Source organism: Salmo trutta, chromosome 32 (genome assembly GCF_901001165.1).
Source record: "Salmo trutta chromosome 32, fSalTru1.1, whole genome shotgun sequence".
Taxonomy (NCBI): domain Eukaryota; kingdom Metazoa; phylum Chordata; class Actinopteri; order Salmoniformes; family Salmonidae; genus Salmo; species Salmo trutta.
This window is the reverse complement of record NC_042988.1, coordinates 25,919,585-25,935,980: the sequence shown is the minus strand read 5'-3', so window position 1 is coordinate 25,935,980 and position 16,396 is coordinate 25,919,585. Positions and strand designations below refer to the sequence as shown.

At 44.4% G+C, this 16,396-nt stretch overlaps 2 protein-coding genes across 5 annotated transcripts; one reads left to right on the top strand and one right to left on the bottom strand.

Annotated features, from left to right (window-relative positions):
- The first annotated feature begins 1,031 nt into the window (after positions 1-1,031).
- On the top strand, positions 1,032-7,880 carry LOC115171561 (very-long-chain enoyl-CoA reductase-like). Of its 4 annotated transcripts, none has more exons than XM_029728508.1 (12): positions 1,032-1,142; positions 1,328-1,704; positions 2,527-2,578; positions 3,431-3,475; positions 3,637-3,740; positions 4,650-4,765; positions 5,041-5,146; positions 5,373-5,445; positions 5,875-5,918; positions 6,309-6,366; positions 6,696-6,784; positions 7,211-7,880. In XM_029728508.1, exons 2-12 carry the CDS (start codon positions 1,543-1,545, stop codon positions 7,382-7,384), a joined length of 1,023 nt encoding a protein of 340 aa, XP_029584368.1. In that variant the 5' UTR covers positions 1,032-1,142; positions 1,328-1,542; the 3' UTR covers positions 7,385-7,880. The 4 variants fall into 4 exon arrangements, with proteins under 4 accessions (XP_029584368.1, XP_029584367.1, XP_029584366.1 ...); XM_029728507.1 differs by having other exon boundaries at positions 1,033-1,142; positions 1,295-1,704; XM_029728506.1 differs by lacking the exon at positions 1,032-1,142 and having other exon boundaries at positions 1,275-1,704.
- A 3-nt stretch (positions 7,881-7,883) lies between these two features.
- On the bottom strand, positions 7,884-16,110 carry LOC115171560 (uncharacterized). Its single transcript, XM_029728505.1, has 6 exons — positions 15,686-16,110; positions 13,136-13,499; positions 12,342-12,533; positions 12,126-12,210; positions 10,888-11,002; positions 7,884-10,243 (listed from the first exon to the last, which is right to left on the bottom strand). Exons 1-6 carry the CDS (start codon positions 16,037-16,039, stop codon positions 10,094-10,096), a joined length of 1,260 nt encoding a protein of 419 aa, XP_029584365.1. The 5' UTR covers positions 16,040-16,110; the 3' UTR covers positions 7,884-10,093.
- Between the last annotated feature and the right edge of the window lie 286 nt (positions 16,111-16,396).

Genomic DNA, 16,396 nt, shown 5'->3' with positions numbered 1-16,396 from the left:
AGGTTTTCCAACTCCTGTCCAGGTTTTCCAACTCCTGTCCACTCCAACACAGAGACTGCTTTTCTGCACATAATCAACAAAATCAGCAGTCTCCTTTGAATAAATCCTTGTTAATATGACAGCAGATTTAAATTATTTTTATTTTTTTAAGTAACCTTTATTTAACTAAGCAAGTCAGTTAAGAACAAATTCTTATTTACAATGACAGCCTACCCCGGCCAAACCCTAACAACGCTGGGCCAATTGTGCGCCACCCTATGGGACTCCCAATCACGGCCGGGTGTGATACAGCCTGGAATCGAACCAGGGTCGGTAGTGATGCCTCTAGCACTGAGATGCAGTGCCTTAGACCGCTGAGCTACTCAGCTAATATGTTACAACATCTTAATTCATGCAGATACATCAGAAAAGCTTACTGTGTTCTTGTACCACTTTGTGCTCCTGTCTGATGTGCGTTGCTGGGTGGTCTAACCAGATTGTAAATATAGAATACAGATCTGCTGCCTGTGTGTGTTGAGATGCTCCTTTTAGTGAAATATGAAAGACATGATCCCTCTGTCTGAAGGATATCTTGGGCAACATCTCCAAGCCCCCCAACTGACAGCCAGCACCTCACAGCTCTGAGAGCACTACAGCTGACAGCTCTCACGCCATTGGAAAATGACAGGACAGTATTAGGCCTTAATATTTGTTCATGGTATTGGGAGAATACACACACTCTAAAATAAACATGTGTTTGTTTTTGTTCGTTCTCGAGGTCAGAGTGGTAGAAAAACAATGGCACAGGTGGCCTGGGGGAGGGGTAAGTGTCGGTATGCAGAGGCCTGGCTGTCCCTCATCCACATGGATAAGGCCTATAGGAGGGTCGGTGTGAGACAGTGTGACAGAGTGAGGAGCAGAGCTCAGCAGAGATGTGTCTTGGCTCTTCTGAGAGCAGAGAGGGATCTGTTTCTGAGTAGGGTTGTGTGTGGCTGACCAAGGTTACTGAGCTACTGCAGAACAGAGCAGAGCAAATCGGGCTTCTTATATTTAGCCTTGCGACGTGCGCCCTACGGATTATGTCTTGGGCGTCTCGGGTTTCGCCTTCAGTACGTTTGTGGGTGTGGAGGGGGTCCGGTATCTGGTGGAAGGCCTCTCTTCAGGTGAGGTGGTGGTGGGTTACTGACGTTTAACCCCCTCTCATTTTACGAATATCTCACAGGCAACCTCTCTCTCTCTCTCTCTCTCTCTCTCTCTCTCTCTCTCTCTCTCTCTCTCTCTCTCTCTCTCTCTCTCTCTCTCTCCCACCCTCTAGCTTTCTTTACCTCTTTCTCACACCCTCACACAGGAAAAGGCTGTTTACGGTGACATAGTCGTTTCCCATTCTGGAAGGCTATTTGGAGGGTGCAGATAGTAAGAAAAACAGTCGCAGAGGACATAGCAGTGTTAGACTACAGCTTTTAATCTGATACACCTAGAGAACACTAACTAGGTTTTTGCAAACCATTGGAGGGACCTCATTTTAGTGCGGAGGCACATTGAGGTCATAGTTCAAAAGGGGTCATGGATACACTGGCTTTAGAGGCGAAGGCAACTGGGCAAGAAAAGAAAAGTTCAGCCCCAAGACCAAGACCTAAACCACCCAAAAAGGCCAAAAGGATTGTTTACTTTGAGGTTGAAATCGTGGATGCAAAGACAAAGGAGAAGCTACTACTCTTGGACAAAGTGAGTGTGTGTGTGTGTGTGTGTGTGTGTGTGTGTGTGTGTGTGTGTGTGTGTGTGTGTGTGTTCAATATAGTATTTGATACGGTACACTGAGCAAAATTACATTTCAAAGTTTGAAATCATCAGTTGAGGTCTAATTACAGTCCTAGAAAAGCCATAATACTGTCTGAAGTCAGAGGACACTTGTTTGCTTTAGCTCAAGAAGTTACAGAGTCATCCCTTTGACCGGACAGCCGGCTAATTTAAGGTTCACAGATGCTATGGCTGATTCTACAGAGGTTGTGTTGCAGTTAGGAGGTGAAAATTCCCCCTGATCTTATAGGAATCTTCTGGGTGAGTTATGAGTTATGTGTCAGCTCAGTGTCCTGACGCCAGTGGGTGTCTTGAAGCCAACAGCAAGCACCATGTGTTTAGTGGCTTTTATGAATGTGAACATTTGTATTGCAATGATAAGGTGAATGCACCAATTTGTAAGTCGCTCTGGATAAGAGCATCTGCTAAATGACGTAAATGTAAATGTAATAATTAATTACAGTTGAAATGCTGTATCATAGTCTCACAATTTCTTCAAGATATTTAGTATGAAAACAGATATAGTTTCCTGTAACTGTAGTCTTCTTTAATTTGCCTTGGCTGTCTTAGCAGGTGGAATAAATATGTTAGTGTTATAACATATGTACAGTATGTGGTATGGTACTAATTTCACAACTTGAAAACAAATATCAAACTTTAGTCAATAGATCTATCTGGGATACATGTATTAGACCCATGGAAGTAATGCTAACAGTATGTTTGCCTATAATTGATTGTCTTTCTGAACAGGTTGAGCCAACTTCTACTATTTTGGATATTAAGGCTTTGTTCCACAAATCAAGTGAGTATATGACAAAGTCCAGTTAAAATGTAGTCATTTAGCGGACGCTCTTATCCAGATCAACTTTCAGTCAGTGATGTAACAACATGAAATGTAAAACAATTTTGTAACATGATCTACTCTCTACACCAGGGATGGGCAACTTTGATGGGGTGGGGGCCACAAAAAATCTGAACTCATCAAGAGGGGCCGCAGTTGCTCTTGACAGCGGAGAGAAAATATTTAAGTTTTAGAGTTCATTTTGTGCAATTCTACACATTTTGCCATGGGGCGTAACGGAAATGTTGCCGTTTTAAAGCAAGTCCGTTGATATTATAAACATTTTGCCATGTGGCGGAGAGAAGATTTTGCAATTGTATAATTAATTTCATGCAATTCTACTCATTTTGTCATGGGGCGGAGAGGAAAATTCTTCCGAGGGCCTTCAAAAGGGGGGGACAGTTGTCCATCCCTACTCTGCACTCTTAGAACAAAAGGTGCTTTCTAGAACCTAAAAGGGTTCTTCGGCCGTACCCATAGGAAAACCCTTTGAAGAACCCCGGTTAGTTCCAGGTAGAACTCTTTTGGTTACAAGTAGAACCGTTTCGGTTCCATGTAGAACCCTTTCCACAGAGGATTCTACATGGATGAAACCCAAAAGGTTTCTCCTATGGGGACAGCCGAAGAACCCTTCTGGAATGCTTTTTTCTAAGAGTGTAGATATGTATGATCCATATACAATATGTCATGATGAGGTTATGAGGTTAGTCTCGCAATGCCATCTTTCCAAGTCTCGTTAATCATTCGGCTACTGGAAGGAAGCCTTGAAATGGAGGCTATTATAAGCTTAATTAACTTCTGTCTTCTTGTCAGATCCCCAGTGGTACCCAGCCAGACAGTCCTTACGCCTGGATCCTAGTAAGCCCCACACCTCCCATGCATGATGCCTCAACTACCTACACAGACTCAAATGAGTGCTAGAAATTGCTATATCAAAACACTATAAAGGTCTTATCTTCTGTGAAATGGTCCACAATGTCATGGCTGACTATAGCATTGTGCTCTGTCTTGCTCCACAGAGGGTAAGTGTCTGAAGGATGAGGACGTCTTGCAGACACTTCCTGTTGGAACCACGGCCAGCTTCTACTTCTCTGACCTGGGGGCCCAGATCGCCTGGGGCACTGTAAGCACATGCAAACACACACACACACACGTGTTAATGCACGCACGCACATATGCATGCCCACAAACACACACACTCAATCACCCACAAGTGCACACACACGAATGCACTCGTGCGCACAATCACACACACACACAAACGCGCGCACACACACACATTATACTGCATATCTTGACATGTCTATACTGCATTTAAATATACACAGCCACACTCCCTCAATTAATCAACTATAGCCTTGCATATAAATATACACCCACACTGACAGATAGATTCACTGTCCTCTGGTTCGGTTTTCTATCACCTCCTAGCTCCTGTATCCTCTGTCCTAGGACACATAATCTCATGGCCCTATTTCCCCCACAGGTGTTTATCCCCCTGACCTCCTTTTCACCCTCCATTGCCACAGCCTCCTCAACCATTCTCCACAACCAACCACATACTGTAACCACGCTCCATATCCTCCATCCTCTCACCCCTCATCCACCTGTCTCTGAACCCCCAGTGGAATAGGGTGATGCCAGTGTTGGGGGGTAGCGAGGTCCAGTGTCCTCCTTGCAGCCTGGCACAATAGCTGAGATCAACAGTAGCGATCAGTCACCCGTGCTGGGCCTGGACCCATGCCAGAGGTGTTGATTCAGAGATCTGTTTCATCACAAACTGACTGTCAGCTAAACTGCCATATCTCTAGGGGAATGCTTGTGTTACATGCTCACTTGTTTTCTCTAATGCTCAATTACAAATCATCTACTTACCCTCCTCCCTTGGCACTCCTGTAGATCTGAAATGATCGGATAGGTAAAAGCAATATAATAAAACTTCCTTCCAGTCAATCAGAACGCAATATGAAGTACCACCTACCGATCCAATCAGCACCTACATGTCTCACCTTTATGTCTTCCCCCTTCTCAGGTCTTCCTATCAGAGTGTTACGGACCACTGCTCATCTACTTGATGTTCTACTTCCGCCTGCCTTTCATCTACCCCCCAAAGTATGACTTTAGCAGCAGCAAGCACTGGGTTGTACAGTGAGTGTCAAATTACTGCATTTTCAAGTATCTATTCTATCTCTGTCACTGTACCTCACACTCTCCAAGTAAAGATTACAGTGACATAATTAGGTCTGGTTGACCGGTGATGGTGTTGACAGTGAAGATAATGTGTGTGCTGCATCAGAGATGCATGACAGCCATTTCAGACTGTCATAGAGACCAGTGAGTGAATGATGTAGTAATCAAAGCTAAATATGTGATGATCATAAGACGTAATCTATACTATGATCACTTTTCCCCTCCCACTGCAGTTTGGCCTGCATGTGTCACTCCTTCCACTATGTGAAGAGAATCCTTGAGACGCTGTTCATCCACCGAATCTCCCATGGTACCATGCCACTGAGAAACATCTTCAAGGTGAGAAGATTGAATAAGGGAATCTCCAATCTGATTCTAAAGAGGACCTGTGATCCAGTTTGATCCAATGATATCTTATAATAGCAGTATTTTTTTCCCTTTTATTTCATGGTTTACTTTCATGTGACATAGTTTTTAAATTTATTCTCAGGGGTAAACAGATTTTTTAATTAATGTGTTATTATTCTGATGACTTGTACAAAAACTGGTCTTGCTTCTTTTCCAGAACTGCAGTTATTACTGGTGTTTCGCAGCATGGATGGCCTACTACATCAACCATCCCCTCTATACACCGCCCTGTAAGTCCTGTCTACCCTGAGGTGATGTCACTCACATCTAACCCATCTAATGCACACTCATCTCTACTCTGTCTGCTGGTTGCCAGGATGTTACAGAATACAGATGGTCCTCTCTACTCTGTCTGCTGGTTGCCAGGATGTTACAGAATACAGATGGTCCTCTCTACTCTGTCTGCTGGTTGCCAGGATGTTACAGAATACAGATGGTCCTCTCTACTCTGTCTGCTGGTTGCCATAATGTTACAGAATACAGATGGTCATCTCTACTCTGTCTGCTGGTTGCCATAATGTTACAGAATACAGATGGTAATCTCTACTCTGTCTGCTGGTTGCCAGAATGTTACAGAATACAGATGGATATTTCCACAATCCCTAATGACTTTCAATGTCCTTTCCCATGATACATCACACCTGCTTGTGTGTTTACAGACTATGGGCAACAGCAAGTGAAGACAGCACTCATTATATTCTTAGTAAGTATGCTTTAGTTAGTGTAATGAAGAATATATTTATTTTAATACCTAATGTTGTAATATATGAATTTAGTTGTTTCTTTGTAGTGGAGTTGAGGGTACACAGTAGGCCCATTAGGCACAAATAATAGTCTCATCACCTGACAGGTTCAGTCTGGGGACGAGGTTACACAATAATAACATCATTAACATCAGTGCAATGTAGATCAGAATTCCCAGCAGAGTAACAATAACATCTTAATGGCGTTACTAGAGTTATCACATTGTTATTAGGTAAGTATAAGAGCAACTTAATGTAAAGTTTCACCAGGATATGTCACCAGGTTTTCTTTTGTTTTTGGTTAGAGTTGAGCCCTTTGTCATGTTATTGTGTTTTCCTCATCCTCACAGTTCTGTCAGGTCGGCAACTTCTCCATCAACATCACTCTACGCAACCTCAAATGTCCAGGTGAGCTCCCATAGGCTCATGCTTATCTTATTCATGCAGTGCAGTCCATTATCAGATATGTACTTTGAAAGTTAGCACACAAGGTTCCTAGGTTCCTTCCTTTCTAGGGAGTTTTTCCTAGCCACTGTGTTTCTGCATTGCTTGCTGTCTGGGGTTTTAGGCTGGGTATTTGTATACTTTGTGACAACTGATGATGTGAAAAGGGCTTTAATAAATACATTTGATTGATTGATTGATTGATTAATTGACGAGCACTGCTTTACAGGAGCCCCCATGTTACCCTTTCCATGTTACCCTCTTTTTCTCCATTCTTTCTCATATTATCCCAGGTTCGAAGGTCAAGAAGATCCCACACCCAACTAAGAATCCATTCACCTGGATCTTCGCGTTGGTGTCTTGTCCCAACTATACATATGAGGTGAGGCTTTCTAGTAAAGAATGGTTAGTTGATTGAAAAAATATTTGTATTTGCACGTTTTAGACTGGAAACACTTTGAAATTCAGTGTTTCACTTCCCCTCCTGGGGTTTGGAGATATAGTGATGCTGCCACCTTCTGGCCAATAGGTGTCAAGAGATGTAACAGTACTACAGTGATGAGTTGGTGTGTACTGCACACAGGTGGCTGGTGCCACCTTAATTGGGGAGGACATGCTCATAGTAATGGCTGGAACGAAATAAATAGAACGGTATCAAACACATCAACACATGGTTTCCTTGTGTTTGATACCATTCCATTTAGTCCATTCCAGCCATTATTGTAATCCGTCCTCCTCTCACCAGCCTCCTGTGGTACTACATGTATAATATGTAGGAGTGTGTAACAGTGTATCTGGTCCTCTGCAGCTGGGGTCGTGGATGGGCTTCACAGTGATGACCCAGTGCTTGCCGGTGGCTTTCTTCACCATCGTGGGCTTTGTCCTGATGACAGTGTGGGCCAGGGGAAAGCACCGAAACTACCGCAAGGAGTTCCGTGACTACCCCCCCCTGCGCTCCCCTATACTGCCCTTCATCCTTTAGTCAGAGAGGGGCTGGTCCCACACATAACTTCACCCCTTTCAGCCCCACTGCAGTATACAGCTGGTGTTTCTGACTGGGTAGGTTGGAAGGAGTCGTTGAAATAGTTCAACTACACTGTGACTGGTTTTGGGGAGTTGAAAACCCCTTTGATGACTTAAAAGCAGATGAGTCTTAATCTGATGTAATGTGTACTACCGGTATCTACTGTACATGTCAATGTGTGGAGGCACAAATTCATGGGGGAAAAAATACTTGTTTTACTAAAGTGGGTGACTTAACTGTCGACTAAACTGTTCTGTTTGGTTTTGTATTATTTGTTGCATGTTATAGCTTGTCGTTTGGGTCAAGACTGAACGTGTCATTGTTTAAACTAAGTTTAATCTAACAGCATTTACACTGTGTGATGGTTGGGTTTCAGCCAGTAACACTAACCCATTGACATATTCATCTTACCACTTATCATATACAAAGAGATAATAAATATCACACTACAAGAGAGTGGAAAAGACAATCACTTTATTTCCCCCCCTGGAAACAGGGCAAACATAGCAATTAACAGTGTGACATCAAACACGTAACAGATGGAAATATGGAATGTGACGTTGTGTCAAAAGCAGAAGCCACAAGGCAGAATTAAGAGACCTCATTGTAATCCTCTCAGATAACAACAATGTTGAATTTGATCAAGATGTCGACCATGTCGTGGGGAATTGTATGTTGCTGTGTCGAGATTGTAAACAAAGAAAACGTATTAGTGCTACAATGACACTTCCTAAAGTTATGAAGTTAATTTTTGGTTGTTTAATTTTCCATAAAAAAAAATAAAAAAAACAGAATTCAGTTGTTTCTCCCTCCTCAGAAACTCCAGCAGAAACATTGGGGCCTTGTCCTACGTTGGTTCTGGTCTGCCAGCCCATTTCAACTAGAATTCTGCTTCAAACTGTTTTAATTTTGTAGATGAAATCTAGGTTCATCCACAGTAGATTAAATTAGATTCATCTAAAATGTTTAGAAATGACGTGAACATAAATGAAGGGAAGAGGAATGCAGAAGGCAACCATACAAATAACATTATGTTGCCTTAGCTTAGCAGGTACTACATATTGCTATTTCTAAATGCTAGTGAAACAGATAACAACAGTAATAAACCCTAGCCTTAGCCTTGCCTTAGCTTAGCAGGTACTACATATTGCTATTTCTAAATGTTAGTGAAACAGATAACAACAGTAATAAACCCTAGCCTTAGCCTTGCCTTAGCTTAGCAGGTACTACATATTGCTATTTCTAAATGCTAGTGAAACAGATAACAACAGTAATAAACCCTAGCCTTAGCCTTGCCTTAGCTTAGCAGGTACTACATATTGCTATTTCTAAATGCTAGTGAAACAGATAACAACAGTAATAAACCCTAGCCTTAGCCTTGCCTTAGCTTAGCAGGTACTACATATTGCTATTTCTAAATGTTAGTGAAACAGATAACAGTAATAAACCCTAGGTCAGTACTGGTGAAGCCATGAGAACTTCTGGAGACTAAGCTCCATTACCTTTGCTGGTATAATGAGAGATTGACAACATCACTGACCTTTGATGAATCAACAAATTCATACTGTACATTCTCAAATTAAATCAGTTCACATTGTCATCATAAAAGAAAAACAACGTTGAGTTTGTAGATAAATGGAGGGTACCATATGACATGTCTTTAAAAAAAATACTGTCTGAGTAAACAATGAGGAAATGCGAGAACCATATTTGCTGGAACAGATATTCCAAGTATACATGTTATTATTTTCTTGTGGAACTGACTCAGGGAGCACAGAAACCAGTCTTTTAAAGTAGGCTCCAGTGGTAGCCAAGTCTAGAGTCTGAGGAATCCACAGAAAGTCTTTCTCACTGGCTGCACTCACTGACCCGCCCCTTACAGAACAGGCAGACCTCCCTTACAGAACAGGCAGACCCCCCTTACAGAACAGGCAGTCCTCCCCTTACAGAACAGGCAGACCTCCCCTTACAGAACAGGCAGACCTCCCCTTATAGAACAGGCAGTCCTCCCCTTACAGAACAGGCAGACCTCCCCTTACAGAACAGGCAGACCTCCCCTTACAGAACAGGCAGACCTCCCCTTACAGAACAGGCAGACCTCCCCTTACAGAACAGGCAGACCTCCCCTTACAGAACAGGCAGACCTCCCCTTACAGAACAGGCAGACCTCCCCTTATAGAACAGGCAGGCCTCCCCTTACAGAACAGGCAGACCTCCCCTTACAGAACAGGCAGACCTCCCCTTACAGAACAGGCAGACCTCCCCTTACAGAACAGGCAGACCTCCCCTTACAGAACAGGCAGACCTCCCCTTATAGAACAGGCAGGCCTCCCCTTACAGAACAAGCAAACCTCCACTTGACTTCTATAGCGTCCTTAGGCAGGATCCTAACATTCCTATATGAGTTTAGAGAGGGATCCTATAAAAGCAACACCACCAGAATGGGTCAGGTGACAGCAGTACCCCAGAGAGGTGGAATGGAAGCCCACGTACACATGTTGATAATCACTGTCAAGGCCCAAGTCACGACCACAGTGTCCTTTTCCCCAAACCTCCTTGAACGGTTACAGAAGGTTCTAGAGATCCAGTGAGCACAGTATGTGTGTATACTGTATGAATACATCTGCTCCTCAGAGGAGTGTGTTGTTCTGTTCCCCCCAACTGTGGTCACAGATCATCCTCCTCATCCAGGAAGTGGGTCCTCTGTAGCACCTTCACGTGGCGCTCGTAGATCTTTAGGGCGGGCCCAAGTCTGATGGACAGGCCAGTTAACACGTCACTGCGCTGCATCAGGAGCAGGGACTTTCCATCAATTTCCTGTTGCGGGGGGAGAACAGATGGAGTGATTGAACTAACATCTAAATGTGGATTGGGGTGTGAACTAGTTACATCAAAGCAAATGCCTCCTAGTCTAGGGGGTACAGGATCTGTTGCTTTGGTTTATGGATGAGCACTTTCATATATTTTAATGAAAGCAATGCACATGTCATGTATATATTTCATGTATGCTTTCATATCATTTAACTTATTATTTGCCCAAGCCATTTACCCAGGTCAAGAAACAACCACCAGCCCAGGGATACTCAAATACATTTTACAAGATGGACACTTTTAGAAAACAACAGGAGGACGGGGGCCACGGGTCTGTGTGGACATCCCGCAGGCTGCCATTAAAGTGTCACTGCACTAGCCCATAGGAACTTCACTTCATACAGATCACTAAGAATTGGATAGGTGGTACTGTAATGCAATAAGGTCAAATCTTCACCTTGTCTACTGATAGGCTACGTGGACTGTTCACCATATAGATTATAAAATACCCAACACTTTCACATCTCCAGGAGTGCCTGGGGGCTGTCTCTGGCTAGCTAGAGGCTGTCTCTGGACAGGGACTCTGTCTGAACGGTTTTCTGAGTTTACAGATACCACCCCCATGTGGCAGTTTGAGGGACTGCACTGACCTGTGTTCTAAAAGCCACAGCCTGCTCTGGAAAGCCTGCAGCAGAGATGTAGGTGGCCACGTCCGCCACGCTCCACAGCAATAAGTTCTGCCTCAGCGTCTCCTTCTTCACAGAGCTGTGGGGTAGAGGATGGGGAGATAGCGTGAGACACTGCAGACAAAATACAAGAAATGTGTCCTTTTGTTGACGCCGTTTTGTTTGAAGGTGCTATTTGAGGCTGTTTGCGTCCCTTGGAGATATGGATGTACATTGGTTATGTCTGTATGATGTTTACACTGAAGTGAGTTGACGGCAGAGGAGGGGAGGAAAAGGTAGACTTAAGGCGTGGTGGTTGAGGGATAAGGGATAGGTATATGGGGCGGCAGGTAGCCTACTGGTTAAGAGCATTGGGCCAGTAACCGAAAGGTTTCTTGATCGAATCCCCGAGCTGACAAGGTAAAAATCTGTCATTCTGTCCCTGAACAAGGCATTTAACCCACTGTTCCTAGGCCGTCATTGTAAATAAGAATTTGTTCTTAACTGACTTGCCTAGTTAAACAAAGGTTAAATTGAAAGAAATTAATGTAGCTGGGTGGGGGTTGTATTTTGGGGTGGGAGGGTTAACAACAGTGTAACTAACATGTAATAAGGAACCTGGTGCACCAAAGCTCTATCAAGGATCAAATCAAATTTATTTATATAGCCCTTCTTACATCAGCTGATATCTCAAAGTGCTGTACAGAAACCCAGCCTAAAACCCCAAACAGCAAGCAATGCAGGTGTAGAAGCACGGTGGCTAGGAAAAACTCCCTAGAAAGGCCAGAACCTAGGAAGAAACCTAGAGAGGAACCAGGCAATGAGGGGTGGTCAGTCCTCTTCTGGCTGTGCCGGGTGGAGATTATAACAGAACATGGCCAAGATGTTCAAATGTTCATAAATGACCAGCATGGTCAAATAATAATAATCATAGTAGTTGTCGTGGGTGCAACAAGTCAGCACCTCAAGAGTAAATGTCAGTTGGCTTTTCATAGCCGATCATTGAGAGTATCTCTACCGCTCCTGCTGTCTCTACAGAGTTGAAAACAGCAGGTCTGGGACAGGTAGCACGTCCGGTGAACAGGTCAGGGTTCCATAGCTGCAGGCAGTACAGTTGAAACTGGAGCAGCAGCATGGCCAGGTGGACTGGGGACAGCAAGGAGCAAGGATGCAGTGAGTGTCCTCTAGGTACAAGCTGGTGTCAAATACATTAAGAGACTCACATTTCTCTGTTTTTCACATCGTTCTTGACATCGTCTTGAGCCATCACGCAAGAAGCAACGTCCATCCCCTTCTTGTATTTAGCACCTGTAATATATACAGTGGCCGGTAAACTCAGTGTCTCTGATATCCTAAACATCCTCACTGGGAATACGATGAAAATAGAAATATGAGAAACTAATATGAGAGACGGACATAGAATAAAGGAGAAAACCCACAGTCGTCAGATGGAAAAGACAACGTCTTGGGCCGTCTGTCAGAACCCTTCATGGTCTTATCCACACAGTCAGGAACCAGTTGGTCAGAAGTGAGGCCACTCTCCTCCATCCTCACCCCATCCTCTCTCTTCACCAAGCTCTTCTGAACCCATGGACAGGTCCCTGATGGCTGTACTATCGTCTTTAAAGCCCCTGAAGGAGAGAAAGAGGGGGGAGAGGGGAGAGAAAGAGGGGCGAGAGAAAGAGGAGAGAAAGAGGGGGAGAGAGAAAGAAAGAAAGAAAGAAAGAAGGGGAGAGAGAAAAAGAGGAGCGGGGGGAGAGGGAGAGAGAGAGATGCCCAGTCATACATGGGCATAAACACACATATCAGCTTGAAACTGTCTCCTGGCATTGGATGCTTACTCACTCACTCACTATACTGTAACTCATTGCTAGTCAATACAATGCAAACCTACTCCTAAAACACTGTCTCTACCCAAAATTAAGATACTACGGCAAGCACAATTATATATGTTAGTGTTTTCTCCAAAACATGTGTAACATGATAGATTATGTCTGCCCCTCACTGGGCTTGAACCAGCAATCTTCTGTTCCCAACACCACAACACACTCACAAAGCGGTTACCCATTGCTCCACAGACACCATGGCCAGTGCAGAGCAAGGGAAACAACTAGGCTACTTCTAGGTCTCAGAGAGGGTGATGTCACCACTGGGCTGTACAGCTAACTAGCTAGCCATTCCACATCGGCTACACTTATACACATAGTATGATCTGTTAACACAGCATACTAACCACTTCCTGTGTTTCTCTGCATCCCTGAGGGTCCATGGTCAGCAGGGCAGAAGGCAGAGTCACACACACAGTCATTCTGCCTGAGGGCCAGGGGACTAGAGAGGGCCAGGGGACTAGAGGGGGACAGAGGGCTGGACCTCCTACTGGTCTTGCAGGTAGAGGGGCGGTCAGACACAGGGCTGTGGCCAGGGCGAGATCCGCTGGGGGAGCAGGGGCCCGAGTAGGTTTGGGCAGCAGCAGACCCCCCCTGCACAGCATCCTCGCCCTCAGGAGAGGAGCCCTCATGGTCGTCTTCATCAGCCCCCTCCTGTTCCTCCTCCTCTTCCATGGTGCTGTCTGTCTCCATTGACACTGGAACCTCATTCTGGAACACAACCATTGCAACATAAGAATTTGAAAAGATTCCCCATCCGTTATTCTAATCATACTCCCCCAAAATGACCCACCCCACTTTATATTGTGAACAAGAAAGATCAGTTGGTTACTACATCAGTGACATTAATCAGGTGCTTAATGTACTAATAACATGCTTGAGAGTAACAGAAGGACAATTGATGTTCTCAATACCCACAGAGAATATGAATTCAGATCATTTTTCATAAATGAACAATACAGTGGGAGTGTCAATCTGATTGACAGCACAACAGCTATAGGCCAGTCTACATCCTTAACGTATTGACCCGTTTAGATCAACGAGGACAACAACAGCTCTGCTGGTAGTGATAAGTACAGCAGGAGAAGCAACATAGCCTACTCAGGCAAGGGAGGAGAAAGGGACAGCAGGCTACTGGAGGGGGAGGGAACTAGTGGGGAGAGAGTGCCCCCCCCCCTTTGTACTGTAAGTTAATGATTGGATAGAAGTGTATAATGGCATTCTTTACATAACTTAAATAAACATTATTCAAATTGTCTCATTTAAACTGAATATCATGCAAACTGAGCCATGATACCTACACATTTTCTTCGGACCTTCCGCTAGAGCAGCAGTCAGAAAAACATTCATTCATTGGCCGATTTTGAACGCAACTAGGCCTACACCTGAAAGGAGAAACTCACGAGCGTGCCATAAACTGTAATCAGCGGGTTGAAAATGTGTTTCAGCGCACATAGTGTGCATTAGCGCGAGTCGACTCCTGATTATAGGAGACATGACATAAAGCCACGCTCATACAGATGTCGCAATAACCAGTCTTCATATGACCGCTGTCGACAATAATTGCCATTGGAGGCCTTGTCCCCGTAGAGCACACAGGATGTTCACTCTGTTCGGAACTACAGCTGCGCTATTCGCCCACATTGTGTTCGGTATTCCAACCACAATTATTCATTCCAATATAGCTTAATATGGGCCACATATAAGTTTATAAGTGTTATTCACATATGCACACGGTTTATTGGACTCGCTTTGTCGTCGATGACTGAATATAAACGCAGAAAATAGCTTTTTCAGCCTGTGTGCGTGTCCAAAGATACAACTAGCGGAGGCGCGAGTACGAGCGCTCAACTCAGCAGAGCCCGCCCCGCACCTCAGAGGCGCTTGAGTCAGACATTAAAGTTATTGTATTGAAGAATAGGCCTAACTACCATATTTGACGGTTAAATCATGAGATCCATTATTGGGATATGCAGAATATGCTATTTGGATCGGTCAATATTAGTTTTAATTAGATATATTGGCACAAAGGATGATAAATACTTGACGCAATCTGCTACTTTTTCTTGTGGATATATAATACGCTACAAGAACAGAGCGTGGACAACGTCACCCTTTTCTCCCATTTTAATACAAAAGTGCGCAATGGAGGAGTCGCACGAAAGACTTCCCACTTCAGTCACATAGAGCGCTCCCGAATCTAGTCGGATGTGACCAATTCTAACCACGAAGCTCCCTCTACAGCAGCAATACCTTCAGTGGGGCTACTTTGACTTTGGGTCATTTTTTCCTGCGACAGACGCTCGTGAAACCCATTAAATAACGTGGCTTCATATCTAGCGGCGTGTTACTTATGAATACATCGACCGTCACCCCCTCAGTGAAATAACCTGAGCACACTGTCCCCCATTCGGTCACGCACATCCGAGGTATGACTTTCGCTTCGCCCCCCCTTCACTGAAAAGCTGAGTTTGGGCTTGAAAAGAGCCTTCGGCTTTAGGCTGTGGTTGTTGCTAATTCTGGCAATCGTGCAAGTTTTTTTGTCGATTAAAGCTGTAGAGCAAACAGCTCCCGGACAAACTCACTTCTACGCACAACCTCTTCTTTGTATTATTGCAAGCGCAGCTTCCATTGTTATTGGTGGGCTATTTTTCACCTCGGTCGCGCGAGGTAGCTACAGCCGCTCCCCGTCTGCGGCAGTTTGTTTCGGTGCACTTGCATTCATCACGCCACCCCTCCGTGAATAGAGAATCCCGCTCTACAACACCATTTCCCCAGCTACACCACATGCCTGCCTACTCATTATAATAGTGAGGACGTGGGTCTGTTATCGTCTCTGGGGAAGATGGACGGTGTGTCACGGCACAGGGTCACTGAAACAGACTGCCTTGCGTTACCTCCAAATGCTCCGTCTCATCCTGGTCAATGGGACCGAGTGCGCTGTCCCCGTTGCTCAGATCGGAGTGGTTAGCTTCTTCCACCGCAGTTCTTTTGGTCGTGTGATCATCCTTTTTCCTGCTTCTTCTGACTACTTTGGCTGCATTTCGATAGGAAATCGAGCCCTTGTAGTTAACTTTCAAGACTGTTTGCTCTTGTATCAGTTTCTCGAGTTCCTCGCTGGTTTGTTCTGGCGCTGATCCATGTCGTCTCCGGACCATTCGACAAATTCTTTCAAGGTCTGGTCTGGCTTTTCGCGACCGTAGTGAGTCAATAGAGTCCAAAATCCAATCGCGGTACATGGGTTCAGACATTCTCCTGGTTGGGGTCGTTCGTCCGGTTTTGCCTCAGTGCGTCAACCTTGTTGCGATCCGCGGCCCGAGTCCGGCTTGAGAGAAAAAAATTGAAATCTCGCTGTACGCTTGCGTTGTTGTGCGCTTTTAAGGTGACCCACTGGAGATAGAGCTTGATTCTACAGGAGATATTTAAGGTGGTATTTCTTAGTTAGGACTAACGACGCGCCCAAGTGTTCATTTAGCATCACTTTAAAAACAGAACATTTAATACTTATAATAAATTAGGGAAAAATATATATACGTTTCATATAAAATACAATGGGTGAGTCTGGAAGGACAAATCCACTTTTTCCCCAGGGTGTGATATTGTATGTG